This window comes from Amblyraja radiata, chromosome 14, assembly GCF_010909765.2.
Source record: "Amblyraja radiata isolate CabotCenter1 chromosome 14, sAmbRad1.1.pri, whole genome shotgun sequence".
Taxonomy (NCBI): domain Eukaryota; kingdom Metazoa; phylum Chordata; class Chondrichthyes; order Rajiformes; family Rajidae; genus Amblyraja; species Amblyraja radiata.
Genome location: NC_045969.1, coordinates 12,129,041 through 12,148,792, shown reverse-complemented (window position 1 = coordinate 12,148,792; position 19,752 = coordinate 12,129,041). Strand labels below are relative to the sequence as shown.

General features: G+C 47.1%; 1 protein-coding gene across 6 annotated transcripts in view; it reads left to right on the top strand.

The window, feature by feature from the left end:
* Positions 1 to 2,693: 2,693 nt before the first annotated feature.
* Positions 2,694 to 19,752, top strand: part of prdm15 (PR/SET domain 15) — a 53,617-nt gene continuing 36,558 nt past the window's right edge. Inside the window, exons 1-6 of one of the 6 annotated variants that reach the window (XM_033032528.1) lie at positions 2,694 to 3,137; positions 5,508 to 5,544; positions 7,703 to 7,796; positions 9,435 to 9,588; positions 11,970 to 12,122; positions 15,067 to 15,166. In XM_033032528.1, the coding sequence (XP_032888419.1) occupies positions 5,508 to 5,544; positions 7,703 to 7,796; positions 9,435 to 9,588; positions 11,970 to 12,122; positions 15,067 to 15,166 (538 nt within the window). In that variant the 5' untranslated portion in view covers positions 2,694 to 3,137. Of the gene's footprint in view, positions 3,138 to 3,932; positions 4,025 to 5,507; positions 5,545 to 7,702; positions 7,797 to 9,434; positions 9,589 to 11,969; positions 12,123 to 15,060; positions 15,167 to 18,450; positions 18,557 to 19,513; positions 19,620 to 19,752 lie in introns of those variants that run through there. The other 5 variants (XM_033032526.1, XM_033032529.1, XM_033032527.1 and 2 more) reach the window with 5 other exon arrangements.

The window sequence follows — 19,752 nt, the reverse complement described above, 5'->3', positions numbered from 1 at the left end:
TTTTTCCATCAGTACAAGGTTATCCAGGGTCATGGCAGCTCCCTCCGCATCAGTAGGACATTTTCATGACACATTGGTACACTAACATGGAACCAGCACATTATGATCAACAAACGCCCCAATCCTGGTAAGTCTAGACTAGGTAAAGGAAAAAAATGTAGAATCAACGTGCAGATGCTGGTTTATACCACAGATTACACAAAGTGCTGGAGTAACTCAGCGGGACAGGTAGCATCTGGAGAAAAAGGATGGGTGACGTTTCGCGTTGGGACCCTTCTTCAGACATGATAGGCAAAAAAAAGTCAGTATAGAGATGACCGTGAAGGAAGACTTCTAGTCTGACCGTGTATAAATCCCAACTTGCGTCCCAGATAGAGACAAACTGAGTGAATTCAACACCACGGTTGGAAAGGATGCAATCTCTTGGCAATAAGGCAATAGCAAAAGCTGCTCTTGATAATGTTCAGAACACAATCTTGTCTTAGTCAACACTGTGTTACACCATGAATGCGGACGAGCATAAAGATCCTGTGGCAACATCTGTGATCCAGGTGCTCTCTAGTGGAGAGCCTAGAACTAGAGGCCATAGCCTCAGAATTAAAGGACGTGCTTTTAGGAAGGAGATGAGAAAAATTTTTAGTAAGAGGGTGGTGAATCTGTGGAATTATTTGCCACAAGGCTGTAGAGGCAGTCAGTGCATATTTTTAAGGCAGAGATAGATAGATTCTTGATTAGTACAGGTGTCGGAGGTTATGGGGAGAAGGCAGGAGAAAGGGGTTAGGAGGGAGAGATAGATCAGCCATGACTGAAGATGATTCAAGTAGGCTTGATGGGTGGAATTGCCTAATTCTACTCCTATTCCTTAGGACCTGATGGAGCCAATGCCCAAGCTAGACCACAAGGACGCCTGCATGTTGCAAGACAATGTGCAATCTGCACCATGACAGATGCTGTTGGACTGACCACCCAGTCTGCCATCTCCATCAAACCAACAGAACTAAAACCAACAGAAATATTGGACCACATTCTCGGATCCTGCCTTAACTCTACACTGGGACGCTAAACAGCCTCTCATTTATGAACGTATTATTTGAGGAAATATGATGTGTTCTTGGATTGTATAAGGAGTTATTGAATTGACAGCAAAATAAATCCCGATTGCTTTTTTTCAATATATTATGAATAAAGAATATTTTTGGAATTAATATAATGTTGCCACAAGGCAATTAATGTTGAAGGGCTCAAGGACCCAGCGAAGCGAGCTTTCTTAGTGTCTCACAGATGATCTGACAAACCCCAACGGGGAAGAAGCTCCTCCTGAACCTGGGTGTTGGTTTTTGAGCACCTATTACCTTCCTGATGACAGGAATGAAATGAGTGTGTGGTGGCCAGGATGGTGTGTGTCCCTGATGATGCTGGCTGCCTTTGTGAGGCAGTGCCTCCTGTGGATCCCTTCGATAGTACCTGATTACATGCAGCTGATGACAGTCCATGTATTTCGCTCAACTGCAACCAGACTCTTGGCCTGGAGTTCCAATGTCTGTTTTAACCAGAGGAATAGTGGAAACGATTCTCTCTCTCCCTGATGTAAACACAAGCAACTGCTGATGCTGGTTTTAAAATAGGACATAAAGTGCTGAAGTAGCAGACCAGGCAGCATTGCTGGAGGATGTGCAGACATGACAATTGGGTCGGGACCCTTGTTAATCTGACACTTTTTCTGACTCATTATTGTTTGGCAGCAGGGCAGGGAGGTAAGGGCCAAGAGGCGTGGGTGGATAAATGTGTAGAAAGGAACTGCAGATGCTAGTTTACATCAAAGATAGGAACAAAATGCTGGAGTAACTCAGCTAGACAGGCAGCTTCTCTGGATAGAAGGAATGACTCCTATCCAGCGATGCTGCCTGTCCCGCTGAGTTACTCCAGCATTTTGTGTCTATCTTGAGGGTGGAAAAAGCCAGACAAGTGATAGATGGATTCAGGTGAGGGGACTATGAGGAGGAATTTCTTTAGTTAGAGGGTGGTGAATCTGTGGAATTCTTTGCCACAGCAGGCTGTGGAGGCCGTCAATGGATTTTTTAAAGCCAGATAGATAGATTCTTGATTAGTACGGGTGTCAAGAATTATGGGGAGAAGGCAAGAGAATGGGGTAAGGAGGGAGATATAGATCAGCCATCGTTTAATGATGGAGACCTCCAACCATGGTTGAATGGTGGAGTACTTTATGGGCCGAATGGCCTAATTCTGCTCCTCTCACTTAGGACCTTTGTTTAAGTTATGATTATTATTGACTATTATTTGGCAGATGAGTGGATAAAGGTCAGAGATGAAAGTAAGGCAAAAGGTTAAGTTTGGTAGATGAGTAATCAGGCTAGATGAGTATTGCAAAGCCGGAGGATGGAAGGAATGAATATTGCTGATAGATTAATGGGATTTAAGAATGTTATCAAAGCCTTCTTGAGAAAGGAACTAATTCGTGGGAATCAAGCAAACATGACCACTCAAATATAGGGAAAGGTTCAAGATGCATTCAGAACCTTGAGTCCAAGCGGCAAGGGAACAAAGAAGGCCAGCAGAAGTGGTTGAAGGTGCAGACCTTCTGCTTGAGACGCAGCTCACAACAGACAACTGGAGTGGAAGCAAATCATCCTCCACCAATCCTCCGCGTTCCCCAGAACACTTCCGATCAGGCGCGGTGCCTCCAGCGAAGGAGGGGGAGGATTATGGCAGCGCCAGATCCCCAGCGGGAGCGGGGAATTCGCCCACTTTGCCGGGTCTATCTCTAGTCTAAATCCACCTACAAATGTCAGACGGGGAGCCCGATTTGCGTGGATTAAAGCGCCGCTGCCGCTTGGAGCCCGACGGCTGCAGCGAGCGGCACGAAGGGAGATGTAGTCCAAGCTCCAGCAATGCCAGATAGTTGAGACCCGTGAAAAAGACTACAACCCCCGGCTGGCGTCTGGTTACAGCGGGGAGGGGGAGTGGGGGGGAAACTGCTCGGATTATCCGCTCTTGCGCACTTTGTCCGGCCGAGCGGGGACTGGAACCCGGAGTCAGGATTCGCGAGAAAACCAGGCGGAAAGAGGGGGGCAAAACCCGGCGCGGCCCGCTCCCGGTGCCGGCCCGGAGGGAGGGAGGTAGGTTACGGCGGAGGGAGGTCGGGCGAGGGGAGGGGAGCGCCGATAGCGGCAGGGGGGGGAGGGAGAGAGGGGTAGGCTCCGGGCTCGGAGCCCGCGGTTGCAGATCGGCGTTGGCAACATTGTGGAACGCGGCGACTGCGATCGATACAATGTTTCCATTCCGGCCGCCATTCCGCCTGTTCTTTGTTACAATGTTGCCAGGCGGAGCGGAGCGGATCGCTTTTAAAACCCGGCGGAGAGCAGGCGGCCGCCACATGGATCGGCAGCGGCAGGGAGGGACGTTCAGACAACCCGGCATGGCGGAGGTGGCCAGTGCAGGAGGAACACACCCTTCCCTCCTCCGAGCAGGCCAACCTGTTTGGCTTCAGTGGATTCCTCTCTCCCCGTTGCATCCTGATCAGAAACAACAACATCAGCAGCAGCAACAAGGCAGATAGACACAAAATGCTGGTGTAACTCAGCGGGACTGCGAGACATCCATCACCCATTCCTTCTCTCCAGAGATGCTGCCTGACCTGCTGAGTTACTCCAGCAATTTGTGGCTCTGTCTTCGGTGTAAACCAGCATCTGCAGTTCCTTCCTAAACATTAAGGCAGACTCCATCCAGGCAACTTCACTGTTGCCATAGACATAAAAGTGCTGGAGTAATTTTGAAGAAGGGTCTCGACCTGAAACCTCACCCATTCCTTCTCTCCAGAGATGCTGCCTGTCCCCCTGAGTTACTCCAGCTTTTTGTGTCTGTCTTTGGTTTAAACCAGCATCTGCAGTTCCTTCTTACACACTGGAGTAACTCAGCGGGTCAGGCAGCATCTGCGGATAAAAAGAAGAGGTGATGTTTTGGTTCGAGACACTTCATCAGACTGTCGGGGAGGAGAACTGTGGAGGTATACAAGAGTGGCCTGTTTCTTATTAACACCCAACGTTATGGAGTGGAGGTGATGTGGAGCAGACAAATGGGTGTAGATGGTGGAATTTGAGAAGAAGCGTAGTTTAGAGATACAGCATGGAAACATTGGTCTCTGTATTTGATAATAATCGCAATGCACAATCTGACCTGAAATGCACTACATTCATGAATGGTTCCTATTCCTCTCCAGAGTGGAATAAGTTTAGTTTATTATTATCACATATGTCAGGTACAGTGAAATGCATTTTTGTTGCATGCTATCGAACAGATTGGACTTTAGACTTTAGAGATACAGTGCGGAAACAGGCCCTTCGACCCACTGAGTCCATGCCAACCAGCGATCCCCGTACACTAGCACTATCCTACACAATTTTAGCGAAGCCAATTAACCTACAAACCTGTATGTCTGGAGTGTGGGAGGAAACCGGTGCATCTGGAGAAAACCCACGCAGTCATAGGGAGAACGAACAAACTCCGTACAGACAGAACCTGTAATCGTGATCAAACCCAGGTTTTTGGCGCCGTCAGGCAGCAACTCTACCAGTGTGCCACTGTGCCACCCAAACACTGTTCCAAAGTACCATATTTTGTGTTGCTAACGGCCAAGGGTTTAGTGTAGTTTAGTTTATTTTACAGATACAGCAGGGAAACAAGCCCTTTGGCTCACCGAGTGCACGCTGACCAACGATCGCCCTGTACACTAGTTCTATCCTACACACTAGGGATAATTTACAGAAGACAATTAACCTACCAACCTGCACTTCTTTGGAAGGTGGGAGGAAACTGGAAGAAGGGTCTCGACCTGAAACCTCACCCATTCCTTCTCTCCTGGTTTCACCTGGTTTCAGCGATGATACCACTGTTCTCTGGGGATAGATGATTCTCAGGACTACACCACCATTTGCCAGAACCTCCTGTGATGCTTGTACCAATGTGAAAGGGATTAATTGCCTGGAATTTGCCAATGTTGACAGGGTTTCTACCGATGTGTGCCAGCATTAGCAGTGGGAAGTGGCACAAGGCAGAGTAATATTGACAGGGCCTCCCCAGCCTCAGAGGTATATTCAGAGGTTCAGGAACCATGTCCCTAGGGCAGCGTGCGCTGGTAGTGAGGTTCTGACAGTGCAGGAAGGATCTCACCATCAGCCAAGCAAGGTCTTGGTGCTTGTTGGTGAGTTCTGGCGATGAGCCATTTCACCGGACAAGCTGGGCACTCTGCTGAGAAACCACGGCACATGATCCATCGAGTCCTTGTCCTGCAGTGTCTGCAGCATATTCCGTGCTGACCACAGCCTGGTGGTCGTGTGGTCAAAGGTGTTGCCCGAAAGAACTTTTCCACAAAGGACAGATGGAGCAGCAATGTCCAGCTATTGATATATATATAGACACAAGATATATAGGCACAAACATTTACAATTGCTCTGATTAATTCCTTTGTTCTTTTTCTTCCCTTGTGGCAGATGGCTGGAGATGGCACCGATGAGAGATTGTTTGTCTGTAAGTATGAGAACGTTTGTGTTTTGAGTATAAAAATGAAACTTTTCACAATGTGTGATGTGTGTGGTAGCTTGAAAATTTGGTGCATTATTGAAGTGTAGTCACAGCTATAATGTAGCAAATTGCCCATTGTCAGGTGCCACAAGTAACAAGGAGACAATGAATAGATAATCTTGTTTGTGTGATGTTGAATGAGGAATAATTGGTATGCAAAGAGTAAATCTCCTGCTCTCTCTCTGGGGGGAAAAAAGTAATGGGATCATTGAAGATAGGCTGGAGTAACTCAGCGGGTCAGGCAGCACCTCTGGAGAAAAGGAATAGGTGACGTTTCGGGTTGAGATCCTTCATCAGACTGAGAGTCAGGGAGGGGGACACTGGAGGTATGAGAAGGTACAGAACAATGGACAGCCTGCATCAATGTCTCAGGAAAGGTGGAGCCCACAATGGTAGTTGAGGCCAGTTCATTGGCTATATTTAAGAGGGAGTTAGATGTGGCCCTTGTGGCTAAAGGGATCAGGGGGAATGGAGAGAAGGCAGGTACGGGATACTGAGTTGGATGATCAGCCATGATCATATTGATTGGCGGTGCAGGCTCAAAGGGCCGAATGGCCTACTCCTGCACCTATTTTCTATGTTCTATGTTCTATGGTCCAATGTTGGCTGGGGACGAGGTGATAAGTTCATGTTCGCATTTATTGCCACGTGCACCAATTAAGGTACATTGGAATTTGACTTACCATGCAGCCATACAATCAAAAGAGCACAATACACAATAGAATATAACATGAACATCCACCACAGTGGAATCAACATTCTTCACAGTGGTGGAAGGCAATAACTTTGTCAGTCCTCCTACTTTGTATAACAAAGGAATACAAGCGGTGGAATTAGCAAGTGGACTAGGAGGGAGGGAATGCAGAGGTTACTTGAAGTTAGGGAAATCAATATCCATGAGATCATTGTATGTACTGTGGAAAGCGATCGATCCTTTAGTCAGTTAAAGTGCTATCTCCAGGTTGCACTTACTTTGTAGCTCTTATATCTGCCTGAACAGGGAGGGGAGAACAGAGATTTCCCAGGATGTGTGTGGTCCATGATTATATTGGCTGCTTTCCCAAGGCAGTGTGAAATGTAGATGGTCTATTGGGGAAGACTCATTTGAGTGATGGAATGGGCTGCATCCACAACTTTCTAGAATTACATGTGGTCTTTGGGCAAAGCAGCTGCCAAACCACACTGTGAGGCATCCCTATATGATGCTTTATTTAGAAATTGTCAATAGTTATTGGAGAATGTTATCATCTGAGCCACAGCTGACTGCTAAATAATGTAATGTGGAAATTTGTCGGGCAGATTGCAGTTAGTTTTTGTTTATTATTGTCATATGTGCTGAGGTACAGTGAAATGCTTTTTGTTGTGTGCTATCCAGACATTGAAAAGATTGTACATGTTTACAATCAAGCCGTCTGCAGTGTACCAATATGGGAAGAAGTCCAATAAAGTCAGATTACAGATAGTTCAAGGGTCTCCAATGAGGTAGTTTACAGGTTAGGGTAGCTGGTGAGAGGACGGTTCAGTTGCCTGAATACAGATGGGAAGAAGCTGCCTCTGAATCTGGAGGCATGCGTTTTCACTCACCTGTATCACTTGCCCGATGGGAGAGGGGACAAAGGGAGTGACTGGGGTGAGACTGGTGAGTAGGAAGGAACTGCAGATCCTGGTTTACACCGAAGATAGACACAAAATGCTGGAGTAACTCAGCGGCTCAGGCAGCATCTCTGGAGAAAAGGATTAGTTGACATTTCGGGTCGAGGCCCTTCATCAGACAAAGGGTCTCATCCCGAAAGTGCCCCGACTCGAAACATCACCTATTCCTTTTCTCCAGAGATGCTTCCTGACCCGCTGAGTTACTCCAGCATTTTTTGTGCGTGTCTTTGGGGTGAGACTGGTCCTTGATCATGCTGGTGGCCTTGCCGAGACAGCGTGAGGTGTAGGAGGTTCCCCGGGTTAGTGGAGGGAGGTTGGTTTGCGCGATGGTCTGGGCTTCGTCCACAAGTCTTTGCAATTTCCTGCGGTCTTGGATGAGGCTTTCCCAAACCATCAAAGAGGAAATTTGGGATGTGAGCATCAGCTGTTCTCTTGCTTCTCTTACTCCTAGGGTGCGACGACTGTGGGGAATACCACGACTCGGAATGCCCGGAGCTGGGTCCGCTCGTGACCGTCAGCGACTCCTTCGTTTTGAGCCGAGCCCGGTGAGGAATGTAGCGATTTTGAAATGAAAAGCAAAGTAGCAAATAACATGAGAGTGAACATTTCCCCATTTATTCCCGTGTGTTGGTTAATGGCAAATGTGGATGGCACAGTGGCACAACAGTAGAATTGCTGACTTACCTGCACCAGAGACCCGGGTTTGATCCTGACTACGGGTGCTGTCTGTACGGAGATTATACATTCTCCCAGTGACCACGTGGATTTTCCCCGGGTGCTCCGGTTTCCCCCTTCATTACAAAGACGTACAGGTTTTGTAGGTTAATAGGCTTTGGTAAAGATTGTAAATTGTCCCTAGTTCATAGGATGGGCTAGTGTACGGGGATCGCTGGTCGGTGCGGTCTCGGTGGGCCGCACCGACCAGCGAGACCGCAGACAGCAGGAAGGCTGAGAAAGGGGAGGAGACAGCAAGGACTAACAAAATTGGGAGAATTCAATGTTCAAATGTTCATTGTTAGTCCTTGCTGTCTCCTCCCCTTCCTCAGCCCTCCTGCTGTCTCCTCCCATCCCCCAGCCTTCGAGCTCCTCCTCCTTTTTCCTTTCTTCTCCCCACCCCCGAACAGTCTGAAGAAGGGTTTCAGCCCGAAACGTTGCCTTTTTCCTTTGCTCCATAGATGCTGCTGCACCGGCTGAGTTTCTCCAGCTTTTTTGTGTACTTTAAAATTCAGTAGTCGGGTTGGGGGGGGGGGGGGGGGCAAAGTGGCGCAGCGGTAGAGTTGCTGCATTACTGCGCCAGAGAACCGGGTTCGATCCTGACTGTGTGTGCTGTCCGTACGGAGTTTGTATGTGCTTGGGGTGCTCCGGTTCAAAGGCTTCAATAGGCCAGCGGAGCCTTTGATCAAACGAGGAAAATAGAGTTTGTTTGTTAATGCCGCGATCCTGGCACAAAACCAGTGTAATAGAGTTATACAGCGTGGAAACAGGCCCTTTGGTCCAACATGCCCATACCGAGCAACATGTCCCATCTACACTAGTCCCACCTGCCTGTGTTTGGCCCATATCCCTCTAAACCTCTCCTATTCCTGTACCTGTTTAAATGTTTCTTAAACGCCTCGCTAGTCGTGATCTTAGCCCTCTATGCTTCTGAAGGTTGTGACAATTACAGCGTGCACCTCACAGCGATGGAAAGATACTCAAATGTTGTGGCCTCTGCCTGGCCAATATCCCCAATGCATAGGGCTCATTTACACTGAGTTGAGTACTTTGAGAGGCCCATGTCATCTGCTTTCCTGTCAGCAGATTTTGTCCTGGCCAGAGCTTACATTACAAATCCTAGGCTGGTGCTGCAGTGTAAAAATAAAAGAGTGGATGGTGCGGTGGCACAGCGGTGGAGTTGTTGCCTTACAGCGCCAGAGACCCGAGTTCGATCCAGACTACAGGTGCTGTCTGTATGGAGTTTGTTCTTTCTCCCCGGGACTGCGTGGGTTTCTCCCAGGTGCTCTGAATTGTGGGGAGAGAAAGCTGGAAAAGAAGTGGGGGTGGGACAATGCCTGGCAAATGATAGTCGGATACATGTAAGTGGAGGGGAGGCGGGGGGGGGGGTGGGGGGTGAACTATTCAGATCATTGGCAGGAAGTCTGGTTTTCGGAGAAGAAAAATGTTTCTAACTTTTATCATTTTAGGTCTTCACTACCACCCAGTTTGGAGATCAGGCAGCTGGAAGATGGAAGTGAAGGGGTCTTTGCATTGACGTCCCTAGTAAAGCGCACACAATTTGGACCATTTGAAGCCAAAAGAGTTTCCCAGCTGGATAAAGAAAATATGTTTTCTCTGAAGGTAGGTAGAACAATGGCCAATCTGCTGTTCCCTATCTGGCTCAATGAGGCTTATAAACGTAATGGAACAAACCAGAGCTCTCTCAGAGTTTAGTTCCTGGTTTGTGTTAAGTTATCTAGTCTTGCCCAGTGGGCTAGTTTAGTTTAGTTTATTGTCCCGTGTATCAAGGTACAGTGAAAAGCTTTTGTTGAGTGCCAACCAGTCAGTGGAAAGACAATACATGATTACAATCGAGCCATCCACAGTGCACAGATACATGATAAAGTGAATAACGTGGAGTACGTTTAGTGCAAGATAAAGCCAGTAAAATCCGACCAAAGATAATACGAGGATCTCCAATAAGGTAGATAACAGTTCAGGACTGCTCTTTAGTTGTTGGTAGGATGGTTCACTTGCCTGATAACAGCTGGGAAGAAAGTGTCCAGGCAGCATCTCTGGAGATCATTGATAGGTGATGTTTCAGGTTGGGACCTTTCTTCGGACTTGTATATGGTGCCGGTTGGGGTTGAGCTGTCTGGGGTGGTTTACCATACATTCAGCAGTGTGCTCTTGAAGATTGGTCATTTTGCAATCTAGGAAGCCGAAGACATCATTTGTGTCCGAGAGAGATTGTGACCAAGTGATTTTTTTGTTGACGAGAGTCATTTAAGGGATAAGTACTGAGCACGACACTTGGGTTGCTGTGCCATTGGGTGGGGAGCTGGTTCATTCCCGATGACTGGCCAGCAGCTTTGGCTAGCTGGCTTTGAACATGGCGTCTGGCGTGGATGAGGTTGAGCTCGAACAGGACCTTCACCTGGTTTAATAACCACCACTTCTTGCCCAGTGGGGAGAAAGGAAACAAAACGAAAGAAAACTTCACAACACCAGAAAGCAGATGTAGTGCTCTAGCTTTATGAATGGCAAGAATGGGATTGGGCCGGGTATGCTAAAAATAAGCTTCAGAACAAGGAGTTCAAATCTTCAAGAGAAAAGTGAAAAATATAGAGGGGAGAAAAATCAGCAAGAGATATATATATTTTTTCCCCCTAAAGTAACTCCTGGTTATAGAATGCATGCATGTGGTAGTGGCAAATGTGGAAAAAGAACATGTTTTTCCTTCTCATTTATAAAGTGAGGGATGAGTGAGGAGTTTGGTGAAACGATGTTTACTTGGTGTTGTGGGGTTTTTCCCTTCTGTACGAGAGAAGGTGGAGAAGGTGAACAAAGAGGAAGATGACTGAACTTTATTGCCTTCCCTCACAGTGGGAAACGTTGATTCTGCTGTGGGGGATGTTCATGTTAATTTCTCTTGTGTATTGTGTTCATTTTATTCGTATGGCTGTATGGTAATTCAAATCTCACTGCTCCAATTGGTGTATGTGATAATAAATGTAACTTGAACTTTCTCTTTAGTAGGCTGCTCTCTCAGTTGGCACCTTCCCCCCTGTGACCACGTGGGGTTTAACCTGGTGTTCTGGTTTTATCTCGTGTCCCAAAGCACTGGCCACTGTAAAGTGCCCATGGTGTGCAGGTGAATGGAAACATCTAGGGACAGTTGAGGGGATGGTGGAAAGAATAAAGTGGGGTTAGAATAAGATTAGTGCAAATAGGTGCTTGATGATCAATACAGACTAGGTGGGCTGAAGGGACTGTATGAGGAGCATTGGACGGCTCTGGGCTGTACTTGCTGGAGTTTAGAAGGATGAGGGGGAACCTCATTGAAACCTATCGAATAGTGAAAGGCCTGGATCGAGGGGATGTTTCCTATAGTGGGAGAGTCTAGGACCAGATCTCATAGCCACCGAATAAAAGGACATATCTCTAGAAAGGAGATGAGGAGGAATTTCTTTAGCCAGAAGATAGTGAATCTTGGAATACATTGCTACAGATGGCTGTGGAGGCCAAGTCTTTGGGTAGTTTTAAAAGCGGAGATTGACAGGTTGACTGGGTCTGAAGAAGGGTTTCAGCCCGAAACGTTGCCTATTTCCTTCGCTCCATAGATGCTGCCGCACCCGCTGAGTTTCTCCAGCACTTTTGTCTACCTTTGACAGGTTCTTGGTTGGTTAGTGTGTGAAAGGTTACGGGGAGAAGGCAGGAGAATGGGGTTGAGAGAGAAAGATAGATCAGCCATGATTGAATGGTGTAGACTCGATGGGTCAAAAGGCCCAATTCTGTTACGACTTATGAACCATTTCCATGCTCATTGACCCAATGACTTTGCGACTATCGCATTGGAGGTAATTTTATGTTTTGAACAATTCCCTGTGTCTTTCTGGATATTTGTCCTCTGCTTCTTTCCATTGAATCATCTCAACGACTAGACAATCTCTGCTGATTAAATTTTATTTTGAGAATTGTACTTGTCATGACTTCGCAGCTTATTTATTTTTGTCCGCAAGGTTTTCCAGAAGGACAGGCCGGAGATTTGCTTTGACACCTCCAATGAAGAGGACTGCAACTGGATGATATTTGTGAGACCTGCCGCGGACTATCATCACCAAAACCTCACAGCCTACCAACACAGCCATGACGTTTACTTCAACACGTTACAGGTACGTGGGTGGAGACACAAAGAAACTGCAGATGCTGGAATTTTGAGGGGAAAAAACAAAGTGCTGGTGGGCGGCACGGTGGCGAAACGGTAGAGTTGCCACCTTACAATGCCAGAGACCAGGGTTTGATGCTTGTCTGTACGAAGTTTGTACGTTCTCCCTGTCATCTGCGTGGGTTTTCACCAAGGTCTTCAGTTACCTCCCACACTCCAAAGACGTACAGGTTTGTAGGTTAATTGGCTTGGTATAAATGTACATTTCCACAAACCTGACTGTCCCGGCAAACCCATTGTTTCTGCTTGTTCTTGTCCCACCGAACTTATTTCCACATACCTCGACTCCATCCTATCCCCGCCCTGATCAAATCCCTCCCTGCCTATGTCCAAAACACCTCACACGCTCTTCGTCTCCTCCAAGACTTCCGTTTTCCAGGTCCCCACTCCCTCATCTTTACCATGGATGTCCAGTCACTCTACACCTCCATCCCCCACCAGGAGGGTCTTAAAGACCTCCGTTTCTTCCTCGACCGCAGAACGAACCAATCCCCTTCATACCAATACTCTTCTCCGCCTAGCGGAGCTGGTCCTTACCCTCAACAACTTTTCCTTTGACTCCTCCCATTTCCTCCAAATCCAAGTCGTAGCTATGGGCACGCGCATGGGCCCCAGCTATAGCCTGCCTCTTGTAGGTACGTCGAACAATCCTTGTTCGAGGCGTACCGTGGCCCTATCCCCGAAACTCTACCTCCGCTACATTGACGACTGCATTGGTGCTACCTCCTGCACCCATGCAGAACTCACTGACTTCATCCATTCACCACTACTTCCATCTGGCACTCAAATTCACCTGGACCATTTCCGACATCTCCCTACCGTTTCTAGACCTCACTATCTCCATCGCAGGTAACAGACTACTGACCGACATCTACTACAAACCCACTGACTCCCATGGCTATCTGGACTACACTTCTTCCCATCCTGCTTCCTGTAAGGACTCTATCCCCTACTCCCAATTCCTCCGTCTACGCCGCATCTACACCCTGGATGAGGTATTCCAAACCAGGGCATCAGAGATGTCCTCATTCTTTAGGGAACGGGGATTCCCCTCTTCGACTATAGATGAGGCTTTCACCAGGGTCTATATCCTGTAGCTCCGCTCTCACTCCCCATCCCTCCACTTGTAACAATGACAGAGTCCCCCTTGTCCTCACCTTCCACCCCACCAGACGTCACATACAACAGATAATCCTCCAACATTTTTGCCACCTCCAACGGGATCCCACCATTGGCCACATCTTCCCATCTCCGCCCCTTTCAGCTTTCCGCAGAGACCGCCCTCTCCGTAACTCCCTGGTCAATTTGTCCTTTCCCACCCAAACCACCCCCTCCCCTGGTATTTTCCCTTGCAACCGCAGGAAATGCTACACTTGTCGCTTCACCTCCCCCCTCGACTCCATCCAAGGACGCAAGCAGTCTTTCCAGGTGAGGCAGATGCTCATCTCCCATCCAAGAGTCCGAAATTTCCCTTTTTACCCCCCTCTCTTTCGCCTCCCCTCTGTCTCCTTCCACCCATATCCCACCCTCCCGCCATGATAGCATTACGAGAGTGTGCTTGCAATCCTCCCCGGAGGTGAGACAGCCGATCTCTATGTCAATGGGACTTCCAAGGTTGGACTTCGATCGGTGGGATGAAGTTTTCCCCTGAGACTGGAGCTCTGGAGCTCCGGCCCGACTGGGGTCGACGGATCCGTTCCCAAAGCCGACTACCGAGCTGAAATCTCAAATTTCGCTTGGGCTGCTTACAGCCCAGTGGTGTGAATATTGATTTCTCTAACTTCAGGTAGCCCCGGCGTTCCTCCTCTCACTATCCGTCTCTGACCCAAGTCGCACTGGCTTCTCGTTTTCACCCAACAAACAGCCAACAATAGCCTGTTTCCTTTATCATCGTTGCTTTTTTGCATATCTTTCATTCATTGTTCTTTATCAATCGGCTATGTCTCACGTTTCCCTAATCCCTAACCAGTCTGAAGAATGGTCTTGATCTGAAACATCACCAATTCCTTCTCACCACAGATGCTGCCTGTCCCGCTGGGCTACTCCTGCTTATTGTGTCTATTTCCGAGCTGACTTTACAGGCCGGCATCTCGGCCCCCCAGCGGCCTAGGCGTTCTGTTCAAGTGTGTAGGAAGGAACTGCAGATGCTGATTTGAACCGAAGATAGACACAAATGCTGGAGTAACTCAGTGGGACAGACAGCATCTCTGGAGAGAAGGAATGTGGGGCGTTTCAGGTCAAGAACCTTCAGACAGTTCTAGTGCCGTTCAACTCCTCTTGGAGGCCGTGACCTCTGTTGATCTGGCAAAATGGATAATCCGGCAAGGTTCTGGAACCAAGGGTGACAGAAAATTGGTGGCGAACCTGTGGGACCTGTGGGGGTTTTGCCCGAAAAGAGGGATAAGACTGAATCTAGCTTGCAGTAGTTGGTCTGTCGCTTTTCTTGGTTTCTTTGTCCTCCAAGGCCAGTTCATTGGCTATATTTAAGAGGGGGTTAGATGTGGCCCTTGTGGCTAAAGGGATCAGGGGGTATGGAGAGAAGGCAGGTACAGGATACTGAGTGGATGATCAGGCTCGAAGGGCCGAATGGCCTACTCCTGCACCTATTTTCTATGTTTCTATGTTTCTAAAATATTCCAAATGAAATTTAAACTGGAGGTGGTGGAGGGAAGACATTGTATGTCTCAGTATGTCACATTCATATCCAAGCCGAGGGCTTTGCTGTCCACAGTTCCTTCAGATGGTGAGTCTCATTTCCCCTCTCATTTTTTTTGCCAGTTATTTAAAGTTGCGCTTCATTGAATCCTTTGCTCAAGGAAATGGCTAAAGGATTTGAGTTTAAGTCTGTGAGCTATCTTATTTCATGATGGTTCTCTCTCTCTCTCTTTCAGGACATTCATCCTGGTACCGAGCTTCGTGTCTGGTACGCAGTGTTCTATGCAAAGAAAATGGATAAATCAATGCTCAAGCAAACATTGAATGCAGTGAAGGGTAAGGAGCTGGCATATAAAAACCAGGCCTTGTTGCAGTGGTTTGCAGGTTGAATTTGATCACTTTCTTCTTTTTTTAGGGGGTTTCTGGTGTTCTGTTCTTGTTTACAAGCGACATTAATTTGAATCGAGTCATTCAGCGTTGTAACAGGCCCTTCGGCCCAACCTGCCCACACTGACCAACATGTCCCACCTACACTCATCCCACCTGCCTGCGTTGGACCATATCCCTCTAAACCTGTCCTATCCATGTACCTGTCTAATTGTTTCTTAAATGCTGCGATAATCCCTGTCTCAACTACCTCCTCTGGCAGCTCGTTCCGTACACCCACCACCTTTGTGTGAAAAAGTTACCCCTAAGATTCCTACTAAATATTTTCCCCTTCAACCTCAAACCTATGTCCTCTGCTCCTCGATTCCCCGAACGCCAGAGACTTTGTGCGTCTTCCCGATCTATTCCTCTTTTGATTTTATACACCTCTATAAGATCACCCCTCATCCTCATGCACTCCAAGGAATTGAGTCTCAGCCTGCTCAACTTCTCCCTATGGCTCAGACCCTTGAGTCTTGGCAACATCCCATAAATCTTCTCTGTACCCTTACCAACTTGAAAACATCTTTCCTAAAACGTGGTGCCCAGAACTGAGCACTTATACTCTAAATGCGAAATACTCTTAATGGTGGAACAATCCTACTCATTTTTCTAAATACTTGGTGTACCTACATAAAGTATTTTACAAATGTGCACTTGGGCACCAAGATTCCTCTCATTTCAACTCTGCCATCCATTTTCTCTTTGTATCCTTTTATGCCCCTGTCCCACTTAGGAAACCTGAACGGAAACCTCTGGAGACTTTGGCCCCACCCAAGGTTTCCGTGCGGTTCCCGGAGGTTTTTGTCAGTCTCCCTACCTGCTTCCACTACCAGCAACCTCCGGCAACCACCTGCAACCTCCGGGAACCACACGGAAACCTTGGGTGGGACGCAAAGTCTCCAGAGGTTTCCATTCAGGTTTCCTAAGTGGGACGAAGCATTGCCTCACACGTTCTAGCTTTATTGATCAAGCAAGACTTTCCCTATAGAATTCCACATTGATTGTCTGTACAGTCTTTTCTTTGACTAGATAGCACACAACAAAAAGCTTTTCACTGTACCCCGGACATGTGACAATATAAACCTGACTAGTGATTAGATTAGTGCTTTTAGTTTACTTTGTTTTCCCCATTTCGCAAATCATAATTGTATCCAATCTCGCAAATCATAACTAATTCAAACTCCTGTGCAAGGATAGGATAGATTTGGCGGGATATGGGTCAGATGCAGAGAGGTGGGGACAAGCTCGACTTGGCAAATTGGTTGGCACGGACGAGTTGGGCTGAAGGGCCTGCGTCCATGCGGTACGGCTCTGTAACTCCATGACTCGAGCTGAGAGGTGATTGGAAAGATATACCAAGGAGTTTGAATTGATTATGATTTGCGAGATTGGATATGATATATTCATTGATTAGTGAATGTTAAGAAGAGTTCACAAATATTAAGCCATTAAAATTAAACAACAATTACTTCAATAAACATTCAGGATAATTAGAATCTTGAATATTCTAAATCAAACTGATAGATAGATACTTTTATCATACGTGACATGTCCACAGTGAAATTCTTTATTTTACATACTATACACAAGGTATGCAAAGAGTCGCCACGTATATGGCACCGACAAAGTTACAAAGTACTCATTGCAGTCCCCAGGGGTCCCATCTTGTTTTCGATGCCCCCCCCCCCCCCCCCACGCGGGTCCCCTTTTGTACTCTGCGCCTACCACCATTTCCCCCCCCCCACACCGATGGAACTGATGTTGGAAAGATGGTTAAGGTCTTTAAAAGAGGAATTAGACAATAGGTGCAGGAGTAGGCCATTCGGCCCTTCGAGCCAGCACCGCCATTCAATGTGATCATGGCTGATCATCCCCAATCAGTACCCCGTTCCTGCCTTCTCCCCATATCCCCTGACTCCGCTATCTTTAAGAGCCCTATCTAGCTCTCTCTTGAAAGTATCCAGAGAACCGGCCTCCACCGCCCTCTGAGGCAGAGAATTCCACAGACTCACAACTCTCTGTGAGAAAAAGTGTTTCCTCGTCTCCGTTCTAAATGGCTTACCCCTTATTCTTAAACTGTGGCCCCTGGTTCTGGACTCCCCCAACATCGGGAACATGTTTCCTGCCTCTAGCGTGTCCAACCCTTAACAATCTTATATGTTTCAATAAGATGCCCTCTCATCCTTCTAAACTCCAGAGTGTACAAGCCCAGCTGCTCCATTCTCTCAGCATATGACAGTCCCGCCATCCCGGGAATTAACCTTGTAAACCTACGCTGCACTCCCTCAATAGCAAGAATGTCCTTCCTCAAATTAGGTGACCAAAACTGCACACAATACTTTAGGTGTGGTCTCACTAGGGCCCTGTACAACAGCAGAAGGACCTCTTTGCTCCTACACTCGATTCCTCCTGTATAAAGGCCAGCATGCCACTCGCTTCCTTCACTGCCTGCATTACTTGCATGCTTACTTTCAAAGACTGATGAACAATGACCCCCAGATCCCGTTGTATTTCCCCTTTTCCCAACTTGACGCCATTTAGATAATAATCTGTCTTCCTGTTTTGATACCAAAGTGGATAACCTCACATGCATCCGCATTAATCTTCATCTGCCATGCATCTGCCCACTCCCCCAACCTGCCCAAGTAATCCTACATTCTCATTGCATCCTCTTCACAGTTCACACTGCCACTCAGCTTTGTGTCATCTGCAAATCTGCTAATTTTACTTTGAATTATGTGGTGACTAAAGAAAGAAATATTGAGAACATGAAGAACAAGCAAGAGTGTACGTTGTGTCTAGGGAGGAAAAGGCTGTTTCGGTTTTGAATTTGTGATGGGATTGATATGGAGATCAGAGTGAATGAAATGTATGTAACTGTAATGTTTAGGAAGGAATTGCAGATGAAGAAGTGTTCCGTCACGAAACGTCACCACATTCCTTCCTCTGTCTGTCTCGCTGAGTTATTCCAGCATTGTGTGCTATTTCCCTTCTGCATGTAACCGCAAACCTTGCTCTTTTCAAGAGAGAGTTCGATTTCGCGTTTAGGGCTAAAGGAACAAGGGATAGGGGGATAAAGCAGGAACGGGGGTACTGATTTAGATGATCGCCAGATATATTGAATGGGTGGTGTTGGCTCGAAGGGCTGAATGGCCTACGCCTGCACCTACAGTATGTTTCATGTTTCCCAGATGAGAAGCGATGTGAGCAAGAGCTGCAAATACTGCCCCAGATCAGTCTGTAATATCGTTTATGTGACAAGGGAAGTAATAACACGGATCTGTGACATGACTCCAGGTGGTCTTTGCTCTGTCATTCTGTTAACCATCCGCTAAATATAGAAACTAAGAACTGCAAATGCTGCTAGAATACCAAACTTAGGCAACTCAGGCAGCATCCCTTGAGGTAAACCTAGGTTTGAATGACAATAAATAGCATTCCATTCCAAATCCCTCCAGTTTTGTTCAATGTGCCTGTTTTGTTTGGGGTTGTGTGTGGTGTGGTTTTAGTGTTAAAGTCTGGATGATGGCCTCAAACCCTTAAGGAGGTGGATTTTCCAAGCTATTTCCAGGGTGTTCCTTAGACTCTTGAAGGCTACAATTTTATTGGCTACAATATGCAGTAAATGCCAAAAAATGCGTATTGAGGTGAAGGGTTTAACTGGATAACAAGCAAACATTTGTCTGAAGATGGTTCTGACCCTGAAACATCACTATTCCTTTCTCTAGAGATGCTGCCGACCCGATGAGGTATTTCCCAACATTTGTATCTGTCTTTGGTATATAAACCACATCGCAGTTCCTTCCTAAACATTTTAAAGACGTTTAACCAAACTGATCCATGATAGATCTGGATGAGGCGCGATATATTGAATTTTAGTTTGCGATACGGCATGGAAACAGGCCCTTCGGCCCACTGAGTCCCACGCCGCATCGAAATTGGTCCTGTTCACGTTGGTTAGGTTATCTCATTATCACATTCACTGGCAAACAGAGGGGGGGCAATTACTGAGGCTAAGTACTTACAAAAATCCGCAAGTCTTGGGATGGGGGAAGAACTGGAGCAACCGGTGGAAACCCACGCTGCGGTCGCAGGGAGAACGTGCAAACTCCACAACAGACAGCACCAGAGGTCAGGATCGACTCCGGGTCTCTGATGCTGTGAGGCAGTGCTCTGCCACGTGCTACTGTGTCGCCTGAAACTAAAGGTCTGTGTGTTTCATTTCCTCGGTCTTAATGTGTTTTTTTTCTCCAGACAGAGATAAAGAGGGGACTTAAAACTCAGTCCCTACAGTGGACGTGGAATCAGGGACTTGTCAAGTGTGGTCTGATGTCTTTTCATGGAACCACATTGCTCACAGGTGCGAGCTTGCTTAAAATAATAGTTACCCTTAATTGTAAAACTAGCAGGCCAAATGGGATAGAGGGTACCATCTAAGGGGAATACAGTGGGATCCTGGAGTAAAAACATACTAAAAGTTGTAATTGATTGGG